General features: G+C 43.6%; 1 protein-coding gene across 2 annotated transcripts in view; it reads right to left on the bottom strand.

Moving 5' to 3' along the window:
- Nucleotides 1–24,177, bottom strand: part of LOC137281993 (uncharacterized) — a 77,112-nt gene that overhangs the window by 33,842 nt on the left and 19,093 nt on the right. For both annotated transcript variants that reach the window (XM_067813749.1, XM_067813750.1), the window contains exons 3-10: nucleotides 19,818–19,946; nucleotides 18,588–18,914; nucleotides 17,326–18,048; nucleotides 9,987–10,765; nucleotides 9,537–9,736; nucleotides 9,233–9,370; nucleotides 2,558–2,680; nucleotides 2,035–2,109 (exon numbers count right to left, since the gene is read on the bottom strand). In XM_067813749.1, the coding sequence (XP_067669850.1) occupies nucleotides 2,035–2,109; nucleotides 2,558–2,680; nucleotides 9,233–9,370; nucleotides 9,537–9,736; nucleotides 9,987–10,765; nucleotides 17,326–18,048; nucleotides 18,588–18,914; nucleotides 19,818–19,946 (2,494 nt within the window). The remainder of the gene's footprint in view (nucleotides 1–2,034; nucleotides 2,110–2,557; nucleotides 2,681–9,232; nucleotides 9,371–9,536; nucleotides 9,737–9,986; nucleotides 10,766–17,325; nucleotides 18,049–18,587; nucleotides 18,915–19,817; nucleotides 19,947–24,177) is intronic.

The raw sequence follows: 24,177 nt of genomic DNA, 5'->3' as shown, positions 1-24,177 counted from the left end.
TGACCCTAAAGATGTGATATCTATATGTCTTACCTGCAGGCATGATCCATATGTCTGTCCCTGTAGGTGTGATCTCTGTATGTCTGACCATACAAATGAGAATCCAGTATACAAGGGGATGTCAATAAGTTTTGAGCCTTGCATAGAAAAACACAAAATATTGGTATGAACCACATTTATTTTTCAACATAGTCCCCTTGTGAGTCAAGACACTTGTTCCATCTTTTCTGCCAGGCGCTGATGCCATCTCTGTAGAAGACGCCATTTTGGTCCTCAAACCAAGTCTCAGTAGCAGCAATAAGCTCATTATCATCCTGAAATCTACAACCACACAAGTGTTTCTTGAGATTTGGGAACAGATGGTAATCACTTGGTGCCATTTCTGGAGAGTAGGGGGGATGCGGCAAGATTTCGTACCCGCATTCCTGGACAGCAGCGGTTGCAACGTGAGAGGTGTGTACTGAAGTGTTGTCTTGATGTAGAAGAATACCACGTCTTATCTTGCCCTGGCGCTTCTTCTTGATAAACTGTCGCACGTCTCAACAAGTTAGTGTAATATTCCCCATTCATTGTTCTTCCTTTTGGTAAGTAATCTATGTGGATGACGCTTTTGCTATCCTAGAAGACTGTCGCCATTACCTTCTGCACTGATCTGGAGGCTTTGAACATTTTGGTCCTGGGAGAATGTTTCCATTCCATGGATTCTTGTTTGCTCTCAGGATCATAGTGGTGGATCCAGGTTTCATCCCAGGTTACTAGCCTAAAGTGAAAATCTTCGGGATTCTTGTTGTATCTGGTTAGCATGGAGTTGCTTATGGTGACCCTTGTTTGCTTCATTTCATCTGTAAGCATTCTTGGCACCCATCTTGCGCACACCTTAGACATGAAGGTGATGAATCATGAAGAATTGTCTCGATGGATCCATGTGAAATGCCTGTGGTCTCCTCTAACTCGTGGAGTGTGATTTGACGATTTTCCAGCACAAGTCTATGCACTCTGTCAATGTTTTCCTGACTAGTGCTTGTTGTTGGGCGACCTGGACGTGGGTCATCTTCAAGACTCTCTCTACCATACTTAAATTCATTGACCCATCGTTTGATGGTAGCAGATGAAGGGGAAGACTTCCCATATACTGTTGAAAGCCTTTCTTCTATGTTCTTCACCGAGTTTCCCTCAAGAACTAAAAACTTAATTACTGCTCTATACTCAATTTTATTCATTTTCACTACTGTGAGGGGGCCTATCTCTGTCAGTGTGATGCGATCCCTGTATGTCTAACCCTGTAGATGTGATCAGTGTATGTCTGACCCTAAATATGTGATACCAGTTACGTCTAACCCTGCAGATGTGTTCCCTGTATGTCTGACCTGTAAATGTGACCCCTGTATATCTGACCCTAAAGATGTGATCTCTATATGTCTGACCCTGTAGGTGTGGTCACTATATCTGTCCCTGTAGATGTGATCCTTGTATGTCTGACCCTGTAGATGTGATCCTTGTATGTCTAAGCCTGTAGATGTGATCCTGCTATGTCTAACCCTGTAGATGTGATCCTTGTATGTCTGACCCTGTAGATGTGATCCCTGTATGTCTAAGCCTGTAGATGTGATCCTGCTATGTCTGACCCTGTAGATGTGATCCCTGTATGTCTGACCCTGTAGATGTGATCCCTGTATGTCTGACCCTGTAGATGTGATCCCTGTATGTCTGACCCTGTAGATGTGATCCCTGTATGTCTGACCCTGTAGATGTGATACCTGTATGTCTGACCCTGTAGATGTGATCCCTGTATGTCTGACCCTAAAGATGTGATCCCTGTATGTCTGGCCCTAAAGATGTGATCCCTGTATGTCTGACCCTAAAGATGTGATCCCTGTATCTCTAACCCTGTAGATGTGGTCCTTGTATGTCTAACCCTGTAGATGTGATCCCTGTATGTCTGACCCTGAAAATGTGATCATCTTTAAGTCAGATATTGACATGACATTCAATGTACAGAGAAGCAGTTTTTAAGTTTTCCATGACAGTTGTTACCTTGGCAGATCTTGTGGGTGGTGTTGGTGCATGGCTGCACCTCGTATGTCCCTGGATTACATGGAACACGGCACTCTGAAACAAACACGCCATACAGAGAAACAGCGTTCAACGCCATCAGTCAAGGTACACCGATGCACAGCTATGCGCTACTAAAATAAATACGGCTATCATACAAGACAACAAGACAATAGTAGCTACCAGACAACATCCAAAGTCAATGCTAGAGAACACACGTCACATCATAGATCTAAATACATACTAAACCACAGGGTATGTCTAACAAACTTTGAGAGTTTTTATGATTATTTCATTAACTTATAATGTTAAGAAACAAACAAAAAGTTATTTACGTTTTGACAAAATTGTTTTGTAAAAGGTGTTGACATCTTTACTTCCCCAAAATACTGAGTCATGTGTCTGAAGAACCTAACTGAAATGTTCTTATCACACACTGGGTGGTGTGTACAGCGTCCACTGAATCTTGCACAGCACACATTGCTAGGGGTATGGGGATACCTACCCTGGCAAGTTTTTCCGTCACCATAGAAACCGTTGGGGCATATACACTCGTATAAGCCCATACTGTTTAAGCACCCAGCCGTGGGGTGGCATTTTGCCCCTCCCTCCATACACTCATTAATATCTGAAACATGGGGAGAACATGGTGTTACCCAACATGCACTCCCAGTCATCACTGGCTGCTCTGAGATCCGGGATCCGGGATCCGGGATCCGGGATCCGGGAATTCCATTTCAATTTACAGAATTTATATTTAAGTTTATCTTTTGCCTTTTGTGTCATTTTTAACTTTGATTTTTTCAAATGTTTTTATATCAAAGTTTCTGAAGGTAAAAAAAAACAAATAAATAACTGAAGACCTGGCCACAGCTAGCAGTTAACAACAGAAATAAAGAAGATCTCCATGACTGCTAAAAAACACAAATTACTGAAAATATTGCACACATTGACATCAGCTAGAGCATTCTCCACCAGTGCATGGACCAATCACCAGAAAGAGACAACACGAAACCTCGGCTCTCACCAGGCCAGATGGAAGTTATTGCATGCAGATGGTAATTACGATATACCAGTATACTTCAACATCTAGATAAGGATATATGACATGAATGTTGCTACACTTATCAATGTTCTGTTGGTCTGCTAGAATTTTCAAAAGTGTTTCCACTAATAAACTACTTAAAACTGGGACTGTTTAATACATGCATCTAAATAAATCATGTGGCCCTACCCTTGCACACAGATTAGAGACATCTACATACACTGTGTGGTTCAACCCCTGTGTACAGCTTACAGACATCTATATACACTGTGTGGCCCAACCCGTGTGTACATTTTAGAGACATCTATATAACACTGTGTGGCCCAACCCTTGTGTACAGCTTACAGACATCCATAAACCCTGAGTGGCCCAAACTTTGTGTACAGCTTACAGAAGTCTATATACACTGTGTGGTTCAACCCTTGGGTACAGCTTAGAGACATCTATATACACTGTGTAGCTCAAACCTTGTGTACAGATTACAGACATCTATATACACTGTGTGGCCCAACCCCTGTGTACAGCTTAGAGACGTCTATATACACTGTGTGGTTCAACCCCTGTGTACATTTTAGAGACATCTATATAACACTGTGTGGTCCAACCCTTGTGTACAGCTTACAGACATCTATATACACTGTGTGACTCAACCTTTGTATACAGCTCACAGACATCTATATACACTGTGTGGCCCAACCCTCGTATACAACTCACAGACATCTAAACACACTGTGTGGCCCAACCCTCATATCCAGCTCACAGACATCTACATACACTGTGTGGCCCAACCCTTGTGTACAACTTAGAGACATCTATATACACTGTGTGGCCCAACTCTTGTATACAGCTCACAGACATCTAAATACATTGTGTGGTTCAACACTAGTATACAGCTCACAGACATCTATATACACTGTGTAGCTCAACCCTTGTGTACAGCTCACAGACATCTATATACACTGTGTGGCCCAACCCTTGTATACAGCTCACAGACATCTACATACACTGTGTGGCCCAACCCTTGTGTACAGCTTACAGACATCTATATACACTGTGTGGCCCAACCCGTGTGTACAGTTTAGAGATATCTATATAACACTGTGTGGCCCAACCCTTGTGTACAGCTTAGAGACATCTATAAACCCTGAGTGGCCAAAACCTTGTGTACAACTTACAGAAGTCTATATACACTGTGTGGTTCAACGCTTGTGTACAGCTTAGAGATATCTATATACACTGTGTGGCCCAACTCTCATATACAGCTCACAGACATATACATACACTGTGTGGCTCAACCCTTGTATACAGCTCAGACGTCTATATACACTGTGTGGCCCAACCCTTGTATACAGCTCACAGACACCTATATACACTGTGTGGCCCAACCCTTGTGTACAGCTCACAGACACCTATATTGCACTGTGTGGCCCAACCCTTGTGTACAGCTTACAGACATCTATATACACTGTGTGGTTCAACCCTTGTGTACAGCTCACAGACATCTATATAAACTGTGTGGTCCAACCCTCGTATACAGCTCACAGACATCTAAATACACTGTGTGGCCCAACCCTTGTGTATAGCTCACAGACATCTATATACACTGTGTGGCCCAACCCTTGTATACAGCTCACAGACATCTATATAACACTGTGTAGCTCAACCCTTGTGTACAGCTCACAGACATCTATATACACTGTGTGGCCCAACCCTTGTATACAGCTCACAGACATCTATATACACTGTGTGGCTCAACCCTTGTATACAGCTCACAGACATCTACATACACTGTGTGGCCCAACCCTTGTGTACAGCTTACAGACATCTATATACACTGTGTGGCCCAACCCGTGTGTACAGTTTACAGACATCTATAAAACACTGTGTGGCCCAACCCTTGTGTACAGCTTAGAGACATCTATAAACCCTGAGTGGCCAAAACCTTGTGTACAACTTACAGAAGTCTATATACACTGTGTGGCTCAACCCTTGTATACAGCTCAGACGTCTATATGCACTGTGTGGCCCAACCCTTGTATACAGCTCACAGACACCTATATACACTGTGTGGCCCAACCCTTGTGTACAGCTCACAGACATCTATATTGCACTGTGTGGCCCAACCCTTGTGTACAGCTTACAGACATCTATATACACTGTGTGGTTCAACCCTTGTGTACAGCTCACAGACATCTATATAAACTGTGTGGTCCAACCCTCGTATACAGCTCACAGACATCTAAATACACTGTGTGGCCCAACCCTTGTGTATAGCTCACAGACATCTATATACACTGTGTGGCCCAACCCTCGTGTACAGCTCACAGACATCTATATACACTGTGTGGCCCAACCCTCGTATACAGCTCACTGACATCTGTATACACTGTGTGGCCCAATCCTCGTATACAACTCACAGACATCTATATACACTGTGTGGCCCAACCCTTGTATACAGCTCACAGACATCTATATACACTGTGCGGCCCAACACTTGTATACAGCTCACAGACATCTATATACACTGTGCGGCCCAACACTTGTATACAGCTCACAGACATCTGTATACACTGTGTGGCCCAACCCTTGTATACAGCTCACTGACATCTGTATACACTGTGTGGCCCAACCCTTGTGTACAGCTCACAGACATCTATATTGCACTGTGTGGCCCAACCCTTGTGTACAGCTTACAGACATCTATATACACTGTGTGGTTCAACCCTTGTGTACAGCTCACAGACATCTATATAAACTGTGTGGTCCAACCCTCGTATACAGCTCACAGACATCTAAATACACTGTGTGGCCCAACCCTTGTGTATAGCTCACAGACATCTATATACACTGTGTGGCCCAACCCTCGTGTACAGCTCACAGACATCTATATACACTGTGTGGCCCAACCCTCGTATACAGCTCACTGACATCTGTATACACTGTGTGGCCCAATCCTCGTATACAACTCACAGACATCTATATACACTGTGTGGCCCAACCCTTGTATACAGCTCACAGACATCTATATACACTGTGCGGCCCAACACTTGTATACAGCTCACAGACATCTATATACACTGTGCGGCCCAACACTTGTATACAGCTCACAGACATCTGTATACACTGTGTGGCCCAACCCTTGTATACAGCTCACTGACATCTGTATACACTGTGTGGCCCAACCCTTGTATACAGCTCACAGACATCTATATACACTGTGTGGCCCAACCCTTGTGTACAGCTCACAGACATCTGTATACACTGTGTGGCCCAACCCTTGTATACAGCTCACAGACATCTATATACACTGTGTGGCCCAACCCTCGTATACAGCTCACTGACATCTGTATACACTGTGTGGTCCAACCCTTGTATAAAGCTCACAGACATCTACATACACTGTGTGGCTGACACAGAACTGTAACTTCTGTAGATATCTGACACTGACATGTGTATCTCTATGTTAGTATCTACGAGTATATATATGTTAGATCCTAAAGATAACGATTTACATCAACTATTGTACACACCTGGTGACTGCCACTTTCCTGAAGGACATTTATACTGCACATCTTGTGCAAGACACATCTTGCAAGCTACATGTGACAAAGATTTGAGGCATACCATATATATGTGGCAAATGTTAAAACAACTAAAGTACTGACTTTTACCTTGCATTTACCTGTATTTAAAAGGCCAGTTCTGGGTATTTAAAGTATTAGTGAATGAATGGTTCTTGGTCAACTCAGTTCTCAACCTAAACCAAGAGAGTCTCATACAGTGAAGCTGACAAGCTAAGCTGCAGGCCCTAAGGATGAAAGACCTGTTGGCCACAAGCACATCCAGAAAACAAAAGCTGTGGGACTGAGTGGTTCTCTGTCACCATCGGGCCTAATGACTGATGTTAATTTCAAATGCTGGTTGTGACAGGTTCCCAGCTGTGACTGGGCCATATGGGGATTCAAACAGATGGATATTGAATGGCATCCTTTCATTTGTCCGTATGTGTCCAGATTCCAGTTAATGATTGGCAATACTGCAAGATGCCCCACGTCGTGTACTCACTACTACAAGGCACCCCACGTCCTGTACTCACTACTACAAGATGCCCCACGTCATATACTCACTACTACAAGATGCCCCACGTCGTGTACTCACTACTACAAGGCACCCCACGTCCTGTACTCACTACTACAAGATGCCCCACGTCATGTACTCACTACTACAAGATGTCCCACGTCGTGTACTCACTACTACAAGATGCCCCACGTCGTGTACTCACTACTACAAGATGCCCCACGTCTTGTACTCACTACTACAAGATGCCCCACGTCGTGTACTCACTACTACAAGATGCCGCACGTCTTGTACTCACTACTACAAGATGCCCCACGTTGTGTACTCACTACTACAAGGCGCCCCACGTCCTGTACTCACTACTACAAGACGCCCCACGTCCTGTACTCACTACTGCAAGATGCCCCATGTCGTGTACTCACTACTGCAAGATGCCCCACATCATGTAATCACTACTGCAAGATGCCCCACGTCATGTACTCACTACTACAAGATGCCTCACGTCTTGTACTCACTACTGCAAGATGCCCAACGTCTTGTACTCACTACTACAAGATGCCCGACGTCTTGTACTCACTACTACAAGATGCCTCACATCTTGTACTCACTACTGCAAGAAGCCCCACGTCATGTACTCACTACTACAAGATGCCTCACGTCTTGTACTCACTACTACAAGATGCCTCACATCTTGTACTCACTACTGCAAGATGCCCCACGTCATGTACTCACTACTACAAGATGCCTCACGTCTTGTACTCACTACTGCAAGATGCCCAACGTCATGTACTCACTACTACAAGATGCCCCACGTCTTGTACTCACTACTACAAGATGCCCAACGTCTTGTACTCATATCTGCAACATACCCCATGTTACTGTGTGGCCCACATCTTCAACATGCCTCACGTACTCACAGCACACAGCTACAAGATGTCATGTACTCACAGGCACAAGATGCCCCCCGTCATGTACTCACAGGCACAAGATACCCCACGTCGTGTACTCACAGGCACAAGATGCCCCACATCGTGTACTCACAGGCACAAGATGCCCCACGTCGTGTACTCACAGGCACAAGATGGCCCCACGTCGTGTACTCACAGGCACAAGATGCCCCACGTCGTGTACTCACAGGCACAAGATGCCCCACGTCGTGTACTCACAGGCACAAGATGCCCCACGTCATGTACTCACAGGCACAAGATGCCCCACATCGTGTACTCACAGGCACAAGATGCCCCACATCATGTACTCATTGCTACAAGATGCCCCATGTCGTGTAGTCACAGGCACAAGATGCCCCCCCGTCATGTACTCACAGTTGCAACGTGCCCCATGTCATGTACTTACACATGCATCATGCCCCATGTCAAGTACTCACAGCTGCATCATGCCCCATGTCAAGTACTCACAGCTGCATCATGCCCCATGTCATGTACTCACAGCTGCATCATGCCCCATGTCATGTACTCACAGCTGCATCATGCCCCATGTCATGTACTTGCTGCAGGGGAACACCATTGGGAAAGTGCCATGTGACTCAATGTCTGGTGTATCATACCTTAGCCATCCTTGAAGTCGCTCAAGTGAATAGGTCCTGACATATAATGCACCTAAATGCTGCAGCAACATATCTACCCTGCTAAACAATATGACAACTGCTCCACAAAGCTTATGCCAGTTTGTCTTTCTTTCAAAGTCCCATGACAGCTCTCATGCTGTGTGGTTACAGGGAGTGAACATATGATGGGCAGAACTTGGTTTGCATGCTCGGGTTTACTGGTTTACAAACAATACCTGAGAACAGTGGCCACTTCAATAAGTCCCTGAATATAGGCTGATCTCAGATGATCTTGGCAAAATCTATTTTAGTAATGGAGTTCTCAAAGATATTACATAATTACATACGTCATGTCTGTTACATGACATACATCTGGTATATATATTAAACCTAGTTTATGGACATACACCCAGTCTAGATGCTATATTTGACATGAATGATATATATTATGTGTGATAAGACTATCATACGATATACAACTGGTGTTAGCTTACCTTGACATTTGCCATTAGTCCCCATCTTGAAGCCTTTGCGGCAGATGCAGTGTCCGTTAGCGTCGTCACAGCGGTGGTCGCAGCTGCTGTTCCGACATAGGTCCGAGTGGAGGGTGGAGAGGATGGGTTCACTCACATCTGAAATCCGATTTATTCCATAACTATTCCCTGCCTGTCTGGGGAATGGCTTTCATAAGTCACTCCCTCCAAAACTTAATGGAGGTCCACCTTTACACCAGTATCACTCTCACTCGCTCACTCACTCACTCACTCACTCACTAAATACATTTGTAGCTGTCCTCACCAAACCTCTCCACCTTCACAAGCTTGTCATAGGACACCTCGCCATCTGAGTCTCTGTGGAAAAACACTGTTGCTTTCTTGGACAAAAAGGTTCTGGGAGCATGTACAGTTATTTGGACAATGGTGTTGGTGTAGGCCTGGGAGTAGACACCGCCGATGATGCCAAGGACACACATGATGGACAAGATGGTCAGATGTAGACTGTAACATAGGAGATATTGCTGCAATGTACAGACAAAGTCAGACAATGTCTACACTGGATAACATTGCTTAACAGATGATCTACAGAACACGGGCAACATGACAACAGTGCTACACAGACGATAGGGAAAGCCATTATGTACAGAACTCATGTGTTGCCAAGTGAAACTTTTGCAATATAACAGAGGGTTCGGACATACTGTTTCAACACTGGAAGTTCTTACCACCATAGATCACAGTTCCGACTTACTATTTTGGACCCTGATAGGTCTTGCCATGCCCTTTCAATGTCGGTTTCTTCAGTTCTTCCTTTGGGTCGGAGTTGTCAGATGTTTTCTGGAAGTCTACATAGTTATAGTTGTCTCCCTTGGCAGGTGTCTGCTGCTTCCACAGACCTTGTTCAGGGATCTTCATCAGCTTTGGGGGAGGAGGGGGGAAGTCAAAGCTGGCATCACCCTCGACAGGCTGGGGCTGTATGTCCTCTGGGGGAGGGGGGAGGGGTGGGGAATCACTGTCAGGACCAGCTGACTGGGTAGGGGGACACAACATTGGACTAGATGAAACACTCCCAGGTTCTTGTGGGACCTCATCGGACCCTTTACTGGTGTGAGGTGAGTTCATACCAAATGTTGTGAAGCATGTGTTCTTCAGTTTGGGATTGAGGGAAGTTTGGGGACTACTTGTGTTGAATCCAATACAGCTACTTGTGTCCAGGCCACCATTGCTGTGATTATGAGGGTTGCCAGGGTTGGAGGAATGGGGATTGCACCCTGGATGGGGTGTGTTCGGGACACTGCCATCAGAGAGTCTATCATCACCAGAGTCTATTGGGGGGATTTCAAGGTCAGAATCATTGATGTCAAAGTACACTCTGTCTCCAAGGTCAGTCTCAAATATCTCACTACTGCCATATATGGACTGCGAGTATCGGTTCTCCCCATCTGCTCCATCTATATCAGAAGGGACATCTTCTGTCACACTTTCACGGATAACACCCAGGCGCTGTCCAAGGTCATAGCGCCGAGACACCTGCAATGAGTGTGAATCAGTAAATGAGCGTGATGGGTGGCTTTGTGAGGGGATGGATAATATACAAAACCATAAGTCATACTTCCATCTTTTGTGGGATTGTCGGTGGCTAAACAGTTTAAATTGCTGACTGAGAGCAGGGTTTTGAATATTGGATTGAACTAAAATTTGACAGATAAGGACAAACCATTTATTCAGGTGATGTGATATATTCAACCATAAAGTTTTTCCTTAGCTGACTCTCCAGCTTCTAAACATGCCACTCAAAGAAGTACATTTTGAGACGTTTACTAAGAAAGTGTTATCTCAAAACTTGTTACATTCAAGGTAAGGAAATAGAAATGTATTTTTTATGATAAAATTGATACTTTATACACATCTTGACTCATTCTTTATTGCTTATCTCCCACATGACAATACACGCACCAATTCTCACTCTCTCCCATATAAGCCTCCACACAGGGAAGTCCAGGTGGTGAGAGGGGAAGGTTGGGAGGACTTCATCAATTTTGTCATAAAAAATGACATATATTTCCTTATCCTGACTCATTTTTTATTGCTTACCAAACCTGCCATAATGGTGGCAGTCAGCCACCTGGGGTCAAGAAATCTGTATGACAAGGTGAGATTTTCTTTGACGTCGTTACTACACCGAATATGTCTTCCATAGCTATATCACATAGACTGTGTCTGATCTCTAAACGCAGCCTTCCATAATTGATGAGATCAAGCAGTTCCCATGGAGGACAAGTGTCCAGGCCAATGTTCTTACTTTATGAGGGTTCTAAAAGGCTCTTGAAGGCTCCAACGCGGCTGCTTTACAGGCTCTGAAGATAGTGCGCTGATCCAAAAGGAGACATTTGTGTGTGAGACTTCTACAATGAATGTGAGTGACAAAGCGATAAACAGACGCTTGAAATTCCTTCTTCTTGCAGCACTTCTTTGTAAGTAAATCTTTAAAGCTCTTACCAGACACAAGGACAAGTCCTGTGGGTCATTTGGACACAGGATATTCGATAGAGGTAGAACATAAAACTGACGATCTGGTTGTCCTGGCAACTGATTCTTCGTGATGAAGTCTCACCTGTCCTAAGTGGACAGCAGCGTCAAATCTTGTACGGCTGAAAGCTAGGGCATGAATTTTGGACATTCTGGCTGCAGTTTCTAAGGCAATATCTTTTTTGTGTGAGCAACTCAAAAAGTGTCTGCCTGAGGGGCTCATAATCATAACTGTATCGGCGGAGGAAACCCATAAGCTTTCAAGCCCTCTTAAGATACAGGTTGGGCATTCACACCCCATCCTAGTGGATGGGGCACTGAGGAGATCACCTGATTGTTGAATCGGGTTACAAACAGATTGATGTTTGTACATGAAGCATCCATTTTGTGGGTGATGTACTGGTATGGATAGGGCATCGGCAAGGACATTCTTTGCCCCTGGGATGTGACAGTTCCTGACTCTCCAGTTGATATCTTTCATGATGTTGAATTGCAGCACGGGTGCTGATCTGGTGGTCCCTTGCAGGCTGATGTAAAAGGCCACCCTCAATTTGTCTGTATGTACCATCAGGGCTTGATTCTTTACTTACAGTTTCCAGTGTACAACTGCAGTTGTTACTGCTTTCAGTTCTACCTGGTTGATGTGGCCCATGTGTCTGAGGTGACCTCACTGTTGAAATGCACCCCCTATGCTTGAGCAGACACATCTATGTAGAGATGTAGGATGTACAACAGCTGTCTCAAACAAGTTCCACCACAAAAAACAGTCAATCTTGCCGTCCACCAAAGGAAGTAATGCTTTAGATGTTGTGCCAGGATGAACTTCTGTATATCACTGAGATGATGCAGTCGTCAAACAAAGTCGGCACCACCCAAGATTTCCGCAAAAGAGGCTTCGTGTAAACATCTGGCCATGTACTGGAGCTCAGCAACCCTTGATGAGTGCACGATGCCTTTTAGAAAGTGGTCAAATGCAACGTGTCATATTTGGGATTTCACTTCCTTAGTAAAGTACAAATTCTAGTACTTTTTTGGTTGAGTCCCATCCGGGATTTCGAACCCTCACTCTCAGAGTCAGGCACCTAATTGCCAGCACACAAAGTCAGCCACCTAACCCTCACCCTCAGAGTCAGGCACCTAATGGCCAGCACACAAAGTCAGCCACCTAACCCTCACCCTCAGAGTCAGGCACCTAATCGCCAGCACACAAAGTCAGCCGCCTAACCCTGACCCTCAGAGTCAGGCACCTAATCGCCAGCACACAAAGTCAGCCACCTAACCCGCACCCTCAGAGTCAGGCACCTAATCGCCAGCACACAAAGTCAGCCACCTAACCCGCACCCTCAGAGTCAGGCACCTAATCGCCAGCATACAAAGTCAGCCGCCTAGCCCGCTCAGCCACCGCGACTTCCACAAAAATGAAAGTCAGACAACCGGACAACAAAGTCTTCAGTGTAGTAATCTTCAATGTTGTTACGAGACTGTTACACTTCTGTGTGACAACTGTCACAGTCTCTTCTTTGGTTCAACGGGAGCAATGATCCCGATGAAGACTTTTTCAATGACATCAGCAATTACAGACCTCTCAACTGCATTGCTGTTGAAGCGGCATTGGCAATTTGTGTGACAACACTCTGAAGATCTGCGGTTCCAATACTGATTCCGATTTCCTCTTACCTATGGCATGGACTGTTACCCCTGCCATCAGGGATAGGGATAGGGTTAGGGTTAGGGTTAACCCTGAGACTTCAATTGAGACGATATCAGAACCCGAATTACGATGATCACGATGGAACCGCAACAATTCAAGACTGATGATAGTCTCATCACGACACTCAGACTCGCTTAACATGACAACAGGTTGTGTGAATTTTGTTTGAAAATTTCAAGTCACATGTGAAAATTTTTACAAGTTAAACATCACATGTCGTGAATAAATAACACAGGTGATCTCCACGTCAGTTTACAAATATATGCATATAAAATGATAACAGTATAAATACAATATCAATGCATAATCAAACCAAAATACAGCAATAAAAGAACACCAGGGTGTGAGTCAAGCTCTGTTTACAATACCTCAAAACAGACACCTGAAACAAGGTGAATAAATGTATATTAATTGACAAAAGTTTGAAAGTATTTGTTTCAAATATGATTGTACGTTTGCTTCCAAGGAATTTGAAGGGATTTATGTTTCCACTAACCGTTCGGGAGGAAGGGGAGATAAGCAATAAAGCATTGACTCAGGATAAGCAAAAATATCAGGCTCCCCTTCAGCTTCAGCTGATTTGAATAATAGCAATGCAATAGCATCTGGTACGTAAGACTGCTTGATTTTAAGCTTAAAAAGTCTAGAAATGGGAGTGTGAATCCATTCCACTGATAACATCTGTGAGCGTGTATTTGTCCCACTTATTACATCTGTGAGCGTGTATTTGTCCCACTTATTACATCTGTGAGTGTGTATTTGTCCCACTTATTACATCTGTGAGTGTGTATTTGTCCCACTTATTACATCTGTGAGCGTGTATTTGTCCCACTTATTACATCTGTGAGCGTGTATTTGTCCCACTTATTACATCTGTGAGCGTGTATTTGTCCCACTTATTACATCTGTGAGCGTGTATTTGTCCCACTTATTACACCTGTGAGCGTGTATTTGTCCCACTTATTACATCTGTGAGCGTGTATTTGTCCCACTTTTGTCCCACTAATTACATCTGTGAGCGTGTATTTGTCCCACTTATTACATCTGTGAGCATGTATTTGTCCCACTTATTACATCTGTGAGCATGTATTTGTCCCACTTATTACATCTCTGAGCGTGTATTTGTCCCACTTATTACATCTCTGAGCGTGTATTTGTCCCACTTATTACATCTGTGAGTGTGTATTTGTCCCACTTATTGCATCTGTGAGCGTGTATTTGTCCCACTTATTACATCTGTGAGCGTGTATTTGTCCCACTTATTACATCTCTGAGCGTGTATTTGTCCCACTTATTACATCTGTGAGCATGTATTTGTCCCAATTATTACATCTGTGAGCATGTATTTGTCCCACTTATTACATCTGTGAGCGTGTATTTGTCCCACTTGTTACATCTCTGAGCGTGTATTTGTCCCACTTGTTACATCTGTGAGCGTGTATTTGTCCCACTTGTTACATCTGTGAGCGTGTATTTGTCCCACTTGTTACATCTGTGAGCGTGTATTTGTCCCACTTATTACATCTGTGAGCGTGTATTTGTCCCACTTATTACATCTGTGAGCGTGTATTTGTCCCACTTATTACATCTGTGAGCGTGTATTTGTCCCACTTATTACATCTGTGAGCGTGTATTTGTCCCACTTATTACATCTCTGAGCGTGTATTTGTCCCATTTATTACATCTCTGAGCGTGTATTTGTCCCATTTATTACATCTCTGAGCGTGTATTTGTCCCACTGATTTCATTTGTGAGTGTGAATATATCCCACTCATTTCATCTGTGATTGTGAATGTCCCACTGATTACATGAGTGTGAATACGTTCCACTGAATACATCTGCGAGTGTGAATACGTTCCACTGAATACATCCACGAGTGTGAATACATCCCACTGATTTCATTTGTGAGTGTGAATACATCCCACTAATTACATGAGTGTGAATACATTCAACTGAATACATCCGTGAGTGTGAATACATTCCACTGATTGCATCTGTGAGTGTGAATACATCCCACTGATTTCATTTGTGAGTGTGAATACATTCCACTGATTTCATTTGTGAGTGTGAATATCTCCCATTGATTACAAGTGTGAATACATCCCACTGATTTCATCTGTGAGTGTGAATATTTCCCACTGATTTCATGAGTGTGAATACATCCCACTGATTTCATCTGTTTGTGAATATCTCCCATTGATTTCATGAGTGTGAATACATCCCACTGAATACATCCGCAAGTGTGAATACATACCACTGATTTCATCTGTGAGTGTGAATACATTGGTGAGTGTGAATACATCCCACTGATTACATCTGTGAGTGTGAATACATCCCACTTATTTCATCTGTCAGTGTGAATATCTCCCATTGATTTCATCTGTGAGTGTGAATATCTCCCATTGATTTCATGAGCGTGAATATATCCCACTGATTTCATCTGTGGGTGTGAATATCTCCCATTGATTTCATGAGTGTGAATACATCCCACTGATTTCATCTGTGGGTGTGAATATCTCCCATTGATTTCATGAGTGTGAATACATCCCACTGATTTCATGTGTGAGTGTGAATATCTCCCATTGATTACATGAGTGTGAATACATCCCACTGATTTCATCTGTGAGTGTGAATATCTCCCACTGATTACATGAGTGTGAATACATACCACTGATTTCATCTGTGAGTGTGAATATCTCCCACTGATTACATGAGTGTGAATACATCCCACTGATTTCATCTGTGAGTGTGAATATCTCCCACTGATTACATGAGTGTGAATACATCCCACTGATCTCATCTGTGAGTGTGAATATCTCCCACTGATTACATGAGTGTGAATACATTCCACTGAATACATCCGCAAGTGTGAATACATACCACTGATTTCATCTGTGAGTGTGAATACATTGGTGAGTGTGAATACATCCCACTGATTACATCTGTGAGTGTGAATACACTGGTGAGTGTAAATACATTGGTGAGTGTGAATACATTCCACTGATTACATCTGAGTGTGAATATGTCCCACTGATTACATGAGTGAGGGTGAATACATCCCACTGATTACATCTGTGAGTGTGAATACATCCCACTTATTTCATCTGTCAGTGTGAATATCTCTCACTGATTTCATGAGTGAGTGTGAATACTTCCCACTGAATACATCTGTGAGTGTGAATACTTCCTACTGATCACATCTGTAAGTATGTATATATCTCACTGATCCACAGATTACATTGTTACATAGTTGTCACACTGAAACCTCTAAACCCAGTGGCCATTCTTCAGTTACTCTGAAGTGTACAACCAACACAACACAAATAGAACATACCTCCTGACATATCTCCAGTTAATCCCCAACCAACACAACACAAATAGAACATACCTCCTGGCATATCTCCAGTTAATCCCCAACCAACACAACACAAATAGAACATACCTCCTGGCATATCTCCAGCTACTCCCCAACCAACACAACACAAACAGAACATACCCCCAGGGCCTCATTTCACAAAACTCTCGTAAGGCTAAGGTCTCGTAACTTTTCTCGTAGCATTTGTACCTGGCATACCATAACATAGGAAGTGCAAAGGCTATGAGAAAAGTTACGAGACCTTAGCCTTACGAGAGTTTTGTGAAACGGGGCCCTGGCATATCTCCAGCTACTCCCCAACCAACACAACACAAATAGAACATACCTCCTGGCATATCTCCAGCTACTCCCCAACCAACACAACACAAATAGAAAATACCTCCAGCTACTCCCCAACCAACACAACACAAATAGAACATACCTCCTGGCATACATCCAGCAGCTCCCCAACCAATCAACTTATATGGAACATACCTCCTGAAATATCTCTAGTGCTTCATGACAGGACTTGGGATCATTCCTCTCATCATCTGAGAAAGCTACCTTCCTCTGAGGAACTTTCACTGGTATAGGCACAGGAGCCACACCTGCCTTGACATGGCCAGGGTTCCCCGTGTTTCTCTTGTCAGTGGGGTTGCGGAGAATCTCAGAGGCCAGACCGATCTGGTGGACATCTGCTTGTACCAGGAATGGGGAGTAGTTGGGGTCTGTCAGATCGTCTGGGTCTGTAGAATCTGGTCTGGTTGCCTCATCCCCGGGGGTGGCACCAGCTGTTTGGGGTGGTACGAGGGCGTGATGCTGGGGGTGCTCGCTATCTCGATGATTTTGGTCAGATGCAGCAGAACGAATTAGTTTAGGATGGAAGGTGGTCATTTCTCGGCCTGGTTTCATGACGTAATGCTCACGAGCTTCATGCCTTCCTTTCCCCTCCTCCTCTTTGTCCTCCCCATCAGGTTCAGAAGCCCCTGATCCCTCAGATGAGTTCTCTGGGTACTCCATCACTGTGTCATATGTCTCACTGTGGGGCTTGCCACGCCTGAATCGCTTCCTCTTGCCCTTCTTTATGAGATCTTTGTGAATGGTCTTACTCTGGGTGTGGTAGCGGCTCTTTGCCAGATTCTTCTCAGTGATGTTGACAGATGCTTCATCGGTTCGGTCAGTAAAATCTTCACATTTGTCTTTGTTTCTCAACTCCTCCTGAAACACAGAAAGGGCAGAGTAGAGTCTGGTTCAGCTCAAGATGGGTGTGTCAGGATGTCATAGAGTCTGGTACAGCTCATGGTGGGGGATGTTGGGGTATTGTAGAGTCTGGTTCAGCTCAAGGTGGGTGTGTTAGGATGGTGTAGAGTCTGGTTCAGCTCATGGTGGGGTGTTAGGACAGTGTAGAGTCTGGTTCAACTCAAGGTGGGTGTGTTAGGATGGTGTAGAGTCTGGTTACAGCTCATGATGGGGGTGTTGGGATGTAGTAGAGTATGGTTCAGCTTAAGGGGTGGGTGTTGGGATGTTGTAGTCTGGTACAGCTCAAGGTGGGGTGGTAGGCTGTTGTAGAGTCTGGTTTAGCTCATGATGGGGATGGTAGGATGTTGCAGAGTGTGGTATACCATTACTATACATGTTCTACTGACTACATTTGGGAGACATATTCTGCTGTCTACCATAATAATACATGTTCTATTGTCTACCATTAGAAGACATGTTCTGTTGTCTATCATTAAGAGACATATCCTGCTATCTACCATTTCAATGGCCTCTGCTTCCTCCTCCTCTGGCATCTCTGGAACTCGTTTCAGTGTGTCGTCATTGTGTATGTTGTCTGCCTCCTCAGCCAGCAATGCCATGTCCCCCTGCTGCAGCGCCATCTGCATGCTGTTGCGGGAGCGGTAGATTCCAGGCTGGCTGCTGCTGGCATAGCTCTTCCTTTCTGCCAGATCATACATGCACTGCTCTGAACTGATCCAGCACACAGCGTAGATGGCAGCACACACGAAGACAAGGAAAGTCGCTGCTGCGATCCCGACAAACAACCACAGCAGACTGAACCCAGCCGGGGCACTCTTCTTATACTGAAACAGCACAACTATCATGGAACTACAGAAAAACATGTGCCTTGTCCATGGATAACCTAACTCTACTGTCTTTTCTGATCGTTAGGAAAACCTTTATAAACTGAGGCTGGCCAAGCAAGTTTTAAATGTTACTTACAAGTGTTGACATATATGAAAACACATGGGTGAGATTTTATTTATCACCCCAAAAAGTTGAATTGTTTGTCAAGTTCTGCAGTTATCACAATGGTAAAGGGTGGATTGAGTTTCCATTCAACACTACTGCAGATATGTCCTAGCTAGTTAGGCTGGATGTGCAAGAACAGCATGTAGCAAAGCAGGTCTCAGACTTAACCACATCAGTGAAATCCATGAATGATGGACATCGTGCACAGAAATCAAGGAGAATCAAGGTGAACTGGTTCCACTGTTAGCAAAGACTCCTGCCATCTGATTGTGATGTCATGTCATGTGACATAGTATGATCTGTGTGACAGTCCATCTGCACTTGAACCCATCTGTGTGACAGTCCATCTGTGTATTATGTCAAAGGGATGGGACTTTAAGTCACATATTGTCATAGATTGGCACATGAAACAGTGACATATGCTGACATGTGCCAAAGTGATAGGTACTGCAGTGTAATGTGATATACTGTGATGTATCATCGTGTGACATAGTTTCATGTATTGTAATGTGACAGTGTCATTCTACACAGTGTCATACATTGTCTTATGACAGTGTCATAATTAGACACAGTATCATGCATCCTCATGTGACATAGTGTCATGAATTATCATGTCACACAGTGTCATATATTGTCTTGTGACATATTATCATGGATTGTCATGTGACACGGAGTCAGGTATTGTCATGTTGCTACTTAATGAGACATGGTGTCGTGTGACACTTTCTACATACCACTTGCAGTAACAGTGCATTGCGATGAGGTACTAGGTCTGCCTGGACACTGTATGCATCTTGCAAAGATGGCGCTGTCACATTCAGGACCACTCGGAAATCATCAGATTCTTCGAACTTGACAAAACCCTGTAAAATACAAATTATATCTGAAAACCAAAGAACAACCTAAGACCAAAGACAAAACAAATAAAACATGCAGATGAGTCCTGATCTTCAACTTCCTACCAAGTTTGTGTCTGTATTCAACATGATCAGATTCAGTGAGTGAGTGAGTGAGTGAGTGAGTGAGTGAGTGAGTGAGTGAGTGAATGAGTGAGTCCAGCAGCCACATCGACTGTAGGTGAAAAAGTGTTTGTGATGTAGCTAACCCCCATGTCCTCAAGAGGATTCATTAGTGTGTTTTCACATTATTATGGTGACCAGAAGCAAGCTTGTGGAAAACAACCCTGAGGTGTATCCATGAGGAGGTGGTTGAGCTCTGAGCATTGACTTGTTCACATAATGTGCTGGTTTGGAGCATCGGCTAGTGCAACAACACAACAGTAGGGTGTTTGGAGCATCAACTAGTGCAACAACACAACAGTAGGGTGTTTGGAGCATCGACTAGTGCAACAACACAACAGTAGGGTGTTTGGAGCATCGACTAGTGCAACAACACAACAGTAGGGTGTTTGGAGCATCGGCTAGTGCAACAACACAACAGTAGGGTGTTTGGAGCATCGGCTAGTGCAACAACACAACAGTAGGGTGTTTGGAGCATCAACTAGTGCAACAACACAACAGTAGGGTGTTTGGAGCATCGGCTAGTGCAACAACACAACAGTAGGGTGTTTGGAGCATCGGCTAGTGCAACAACACAACAGTAGGGTGTTTGGAGCATCGGCTAGTGCAACAACACAACAGTAGGGTGTTTGGAGCATCAACTAGTGCAACAACACAACAGTAGGGTGTTTGGAGCATCAACTAGTGCAACAACACAACAGTAGGGTGTTTGGAGCATCGACTAGTGCAACAACACAACAGTAGGGTGTTTGGAGCATCGGCTAGTGCAAAAACACAACAGTAGGGTGTTTGGAGCATCAACTAGTGCAACAACACAACAGTAGGGTGTTTGGAGCATCAACTAGTGCAAGAACACAACAGTAGGGTGTTTGGAGCATCGGCTAGTGCAACAACACAACAGTAGGGTGTTTGAAGCATCGACTAGTGCAACAACACAACAGTAGGGTGTTTGGAGCATCGGCTAGTGCAACAACACAACAGTAGGGTGTTTGGAGCATCAACTAGTGCAACAACACAACAGTAGGGTGTTTGGAGCATCGGCTAGTGCAACAACACAACAGTAGGGTGTTTGGAGCATCAACTAGTGCAACAACACAACAGTAGGGTGTTTGGAGCATCAACTAGTGCAACAACACAACAGTAGGGTGTTTGGAGCATCGGCTAGTGCAACAACACAACAGTAGGGTGTTTGGAGCATCAACTAGTGCAACAACACAACAGTAGGGTGTTTGGAGCATCGGCTAGTGCAACAACACAACAGTAGGGTGTTTGGAGCATCAACTAGTGCAACAACACAACAGTAGGGTGTTTGGAGCATCAACTAGTGCAACAACACAACAGTAGGGTGTTTGGAGCATCGGCTAGTGCAACAACACAACAGTAGGGTGTTTGGAGCATCAACTAGTGCAACAACACAACAGTAGGGTGTTTGGAGCATCGGCTAGTGCAACAACACAACAGTAGGGTGTTTGGAGCATCAACTAGTGCAACAACACAACAGTAGGGTGTTTGGAGCATCGGCTAGTGCAACAACACAACAGTAGGGTGTTTGGAGCATCAACTAGTGCAACAACACAACAGTAGGGTGTTTGGAGCATCAACTAGTGCAACAACACAACAGTAGGGTGTTTGGAGCATCGGCTAGTGCAACAACACAACAGTAGGGTGTTTGGAGCATCGACTAGTGCAACAACACAACAGTAGGGCGTTTGGAGCATCGACTAGTGCAAGAACACAACAGTAGGGTGTTTGGAGCATCGACTAGTGCAACAACACAACAGTAGGGTGTGAAAGTCACTCAGGCAGCATAGCCTGTCGATACACTGTGGGAACTGAGGGGAACCGTTCAGCTCTTTCTCACTGCCTTTCACAGTTCAGTTCTATTATCATCACTTTCATATTTAGCAGCTCTTCTCTAACAATTTCTGACTATCTTATTCAGCAGCTCTCCTCTCACAACTTTCTCACTCTCCTATTTAGCAGCTCTCCTCTCACAACTTTCTCATTTTTTTATTTAACAGCCCTCCTCTCACAACTTTCTGACTATCTTATTTAGCAACTCTCTTCTCACAACTTTCTCACTCTCCTATTTAGCAGCTCTCCTCTCACAACTTTCTCACTCTCCTATTTAGCAGCTCTCCTCCCACAACTTTCTGACCATCTTATTTAGCAGCTCTCCTCTCACAACTTTCTCACGCTCCTATTTAGCAACTCTCCTCTCACAACTTTCTCACTCTCCTCTCACAACTTTCTCATTCTTTTACTTAGCAGCTCTCTTCTCACAACTTCCTCACTCTCCTATTTAGCAGCTCTCCTCTCACAACTTTCTGACTATCTTATTCAGCAGCTCTCTTCTCACAACTTTCTCACTCTCCTATTTAGCAGCTCTCCTCTCATAACTTTCTGACCCTCTTATTTAACAGCTTTCCTCTCACAACTATCTAACTTTCTTATGTATCAGCTCTCCTCTCACAACTTTCTCACTCTCTTATTTAGTTGCTCTAGTCTCAGTTTTCCAAACAAGGCATATTAAGGATGTATGTCACTAAAAAGGGCATATCGGGGCATAGCTCATAAGAACATCCACAGTTATATAAATGCACACATACAGTCATACACTCATACATACATACATACATACATGCATACATACATACATACATACATACATACATACATACATACATACATACATACATACATACATACATACACACGCACACGCACACGCACACACACACACACATACTGGTGCGCATTGGAATTGAAAAGTTATGTGTCGTAGTGTACTATTTGGGTAACAAAACGTGATTCTCTTGGCTATAAATGGATAAAATAACCTAACCAACAAACATGAGGAACTAAACATGAATCACTTATAATGGGAAAAAAACTTAATATGAAACTTTAAATTCTATTATCTATACTATCTATTAGTATTCCAAGATTGCTGCTCTGTTACAGCTACATATGAGCTACTTTTAATTTGAAGAACTATCTGTTCTAATTCTATTTAACTATGTAGCTGCATCCTACCTTGACAAGCTAATACAATCGTGACAAACAGTCACCTAACTCGAACATTTCTCTCCACAATACTGGTCGATTTGTCAGTGTCAACTCTTGACCACATGGTCTGCCGGCACGTGAAGAAGCATGCTTCTCGGTGACCCATGAAACATGGTGTGTTTGTGTGATCCATCCATATGTTTGGTCTCCAGACCACATACATACATGCACATACAGTCATACACTCATACATACATACATACATACATACATACATCGCCGACAGTCTTCTATTTCCCTTTCATTTCACCAGATGGCTGCTTCTCAACTGTCCACATGAAGAAAGCTGTACGTGCCACCCGTATTTGGCTTCCCACCAAATCACGTGTGTTCTATGCCTGTGACGTGTGACACATCCCTGTCACCATCCAATTATGTCGGATGTACAACATGTTATTGTGTTGTAATCTTGGTCATTCACAAGTAGGCAACCCCTCTACATCTATTCTTTCTACATTTATATCTTTGCTAGTATGCATATATTATTATCATAAAAATAGTAATAACATTTTGTTAAGTTAGTAATTAATTGCGACCGTGTAATATAAACTTACTCTAGCAGATCACTTACTAACTTCAAACACTAGCATTGCACGTAAGACAGTGTGTGAATGATAAATCATTATGATTTTAGATCTACAGTATACCAAATCATCAAATTTATATTATTCTGACAGATCGCTCAAGCGTCACGTCACATCAGTTGTAAATATCGAACATGAAGCGCTAATGCATGACGTCATATATGTTTTATCAACCATAAAATTATAGCATAATTATTACATTCTAATCTTATACCTATAATTGTATTATTTATTGCCTACGTATTCATATTATATAGATACGACTACCATGTCACCCTCCGACTATGTCAGACATACAACGTTATTGTGTTGTAATCTTGGTCATTCACAGGCAATAAACTGGTTCAGATCTTAAGCGACGTTCCCTGTCTCATCATTTATTGTCATCGGGTAATAACAGCGAATCATCATATAAGTGTACC

Source organism: Haliotis asinina, chromosome 4, assembly GCF_037392515.1.
Source record: "Haliotis asinina isolate JCU_RB_2024 chromosome 4, JCU_Hal_asi_v2, whole genome shotgun sequence".
In the NCBI taxonomy this organism is placed as follows: domain Eukaryota; kingdom Metazoa; phylum Mollusca; class Gastropoda; order Lepetellida; family Haliotidae; genus Haliotis; species Haliotis asinina.
Note: the sequence above shows the minus strand (reverse complement) of the source record. Positions and strands in the feature narration are given on the sequence as shown.